At 39.9% G+C, this 3,212-nt stretch overlaps 1 protein-coding gene across 1 annotated transcript in view; it reads right to left on the bottom strand.

The window, feature by feature from the left end:
- Positions 1-1,760: 1,760 nt before the first annotated feature.
- Positions 1,761-3,212, bottom strand: part of LOC107750110 (proprotein convertase subtilisin/kexin type 7-like) — a 42,292-nt gene continuing 40,840 nt past the window's right edge. The window contains exon 17 of the mRNA XM_016565376.1: positions 1,761-1,884. Within this exon, the coding sequence (XP_016420862.1) occupies positions 1,761-1,884 (124 nt within the window). The remainder of the gene's footprint in view (positions 1,885-3,212) is intronic.

Raw genomic sequence — 3,212 nt, 5'->3', positions numbered from 1 at the left:
GATAGCTACAGACCTGTCTCTCTCCTTCCATTCATAGCGAAAACCCTTGAACAAGTTGTTTTCAACCAGGTAACATAATTTCTTTCACAAAATAACCATAACCAATCAAACCAATCAGGTTTCAGAAGTAGCCATTCAAATTAAACTGTATTACTGTCAGTCACTGAAATTGCAAAAGTTGCAAAAGCTGATTCCAAGTCATCAGTTCTCATGCTGCTGGATCTATCTGCCGCTTTTGACACTGTGAATCATCAGATCCTCCTGTCCACCCTCTCATCACTGGGCATCACAGGGATTCCACTTTGCTGGTTTGTATCCTATCCCACAGGTAGGACTTTCATGGTGACCTGGGGAGGGGAGGTATCCAAAGAACATCAACTGGTCACTGGGGTTCCTCAGGGATCAGATCACTGGGACCCATCATACAGGCACATGGTTTCTCCTACCATTGCTATGCTGATGACACACAGCTCTATTTTTCATTTCAACCAGATGATCCAACGGTAGCTGCACGGATCTCAGGCTGCCTGGCAGACATGTCGTCTGCAGCACAACCTGGCAATGACTGAGCTTCTTGTCTTCCCGGCCACTCCAAATCTACAGCATGATTTCACAATCCAGCTAGGTTCTTCTACAATTACCCCATCAACTTCGGTCAGAAATCTTGGTGTAATCTTTGATGACCAGCTGACCTTCAAAGACCACATTGCAAAGACTGGTCTATCTTGCAGGTTTGCATTGTACTACATCAGAAAGATCAGGCCCTTCCTAACGGAGCATGCTGCACAACTTCTTGCCAAGCCCTTGCCATTAGGCTGGACTACTGCAATGCTCTTCTGGCTGGACTTCCATTATGCACAATCAAACCTCTACAAATGATTCAGAATGCAGCAGCACGACTGGTCTTCAACGAGCCCAAAAGGACCCCATCACACCTCTCTTTATCTCCCTGCACTGGCTACCAGTTGCGGCTTGCATAAAATTCAAGTCATTGATGCTTACGTATAGAACCGCCACGGGCTCAGCACCCTCCTACTTCCACTCACTGTTACGAATCTACATCCCCTGCAGAAGCCTGATGAGTGCCTAAATGGCTGACACTGAAGTCCCAATCCCTAAGGTACGCACCAGTGGCTGTCGTGACTTAGTTCCCTACGGCCAAAACCTGAGCTGCATACCCTATTAGAGAAAGTGCTGGCATGCACCATTCCTTCCTTCTCTGCAGGGCCAAGCCCATGGGTGGCCCACAGGGATACCTCAAGGGCTTGGCATTCCAGAGAACACCTTTAAGGGAGTATAGAACAAAACAGAGCTCTGGGAACGTACGCTTCATATTGACAACTCTTTAAAATGAGAGGAGGCCTAGCAACAATCATCACTCAGGACACCTTCCAAGGAACAAGGAACAAACTGCTGCTCAAGTTCAAGTTCCCATTTCGGAAAGGAACTGAATTTTATCTACAGAGCTCAAAGTGCCCATATTTAAAGGAAATCTCTTATGTACAGAAAAATCCTCTCTCTGTGCTCCAACAAAGTCAAGAGACTGGCATCCATGGCCCCCACAGCAGCATTGACACAATCCACTAGATCAACTCCACTCATCCTTTAAGACTCATAGCTTTAGGATATAATCTGGTTTTCACTTTTTGATTTTCATCACCCAAGTGTTTCAGTTCCATTCTCATGTCCCTTATTTAATTCTCCAGTAATTCCTCATCAACCAACCTGCTAATCTATGCAGCATACACCTCCAAACTGTCTTATGGAACATGTGGGCAGGCTGGTAGGCTGACTATGAGGTGATCCATAAACTGTCTATGTCCAAAAGCCTCCTTGAGTCTTTCCTTCACAGCTTTGCAATCAGCCTGAACAGCAGCAGGAAGGCTGTCCCACAGAGAGAGAAAAAAGCATTATTTAAATGAATCAATAGAATCCTTACTAGATTATAGTTGTTAAAAGTCTCCCTTCGTAAATGCTTTGACCATGCGGTGATGGTCCTGCATCGAAAAGAAGCCATCCTTGTCTTTACACCATATGATGACAACGAAGTGCTGAACACTCACTGACTCTGTAATAACTTTTAAGGTTAGACTAACATCTGCTGCGACACTGTACAACACAAATGCAAATGAACCGAAACAAAACTGCTGCCACCAATGTTACAGAACGTTTGTATAGGGTTCACCTAAGCACTAATATGTAAGAAAATAATAAATAAATAATAGGGTAAACATACCTATTAAGCTCACTTCCATATTTGAGCTCAGATTATAAAAAGAAAAAATAATGTATTATCATACTTGATGTCTTAACAAATTGATGTGTTTGTTACTACATACCTCCTGTAATTTCAAGTCAATCAGATCATTGCACACTGAGATATGAGTCTCCATGTGTTCACACTGTCTGGCGGCCATTTTGAAAGCTAAAAACCAAAAGAGGAGCCCCTTAAATGTGCATTTTTAAGATATTTAAGCCTTTATTTAGGTAAGTTTCACTACTTATTGTAAAATTAAGAGATTCATGTTTAGACTTTTGCAGATTATAACCTGGAACTTGGATGTGGGAAATAATTCCAGTTAGATCCAAAAGACAGTTTTAGCAACATAGCACAGATGCTACAGAACACAGTTAGCAGACTAGCTGTATAAGATTGTATGCTACGCTAATATATTACTTCACAGGCATTACTGGCTTGTACTCTTACATCCATAATATTATAAATTGATAGTTTATTGCTGGTCTGTGGTTTTAAACTGCTGTATTTTTTAAAGATTTCATATTATTTTAAGTTGAGCTTAAAGGGTACAATACTATGAAAATCATTCAGCTTCAATGTGACATCAATAAGAAAAAGTATAATTTCATAGATATTGTTAATAGTAGTTGTTCATAATAAAATATGTATGAACTTAATACATGACCTAGATTATTTATTTTGCTAAATCTTGTCATTTTTATAAATATTATATGAATATATAACTGATCAAATTGAATGCCTTGTTTTTTGGTTCAGGTTTTTTTTTTTTTTTTTTGTGATTGACTTTGTACATTAAAAAAAAATTTAATTATTCTTTAAAAAGGTTGTTTAAAATAAACAAGAAATTTTAATAAAACCTGATGTGAGCTTAATGGGAACGGGGTGTGCTTAAAGGGTACAAACATGTACCCATTAAGCACAGCCAGACTTTTTGCATTTAATGATGTATATC

The sequence above is a fragment of the Sinocyclocheilus rhinocerous genome, unplaced genomic scaffold (assembly GCF_001515625.1).
Source record: "Sinocyclocheilus rhinocerous isolate Xijiao unplaced genomic scaffold, SAMN03320098_v1.1 scaffold722, whole genome shotgun sequence".
Lineage (NCBI taxonomy): Eukaryota > Metazoa > Chordata > Actinopteri > Cypriniformes > Cyprinidae > Sinocyclocheilus > Sinocyclocheilus rhinocerous.
The sequence above is the reverse complement of the archived record's forward strand: the minus strand, read 5'-3'. Positions and strand labels throughout refer to the sequence as shown.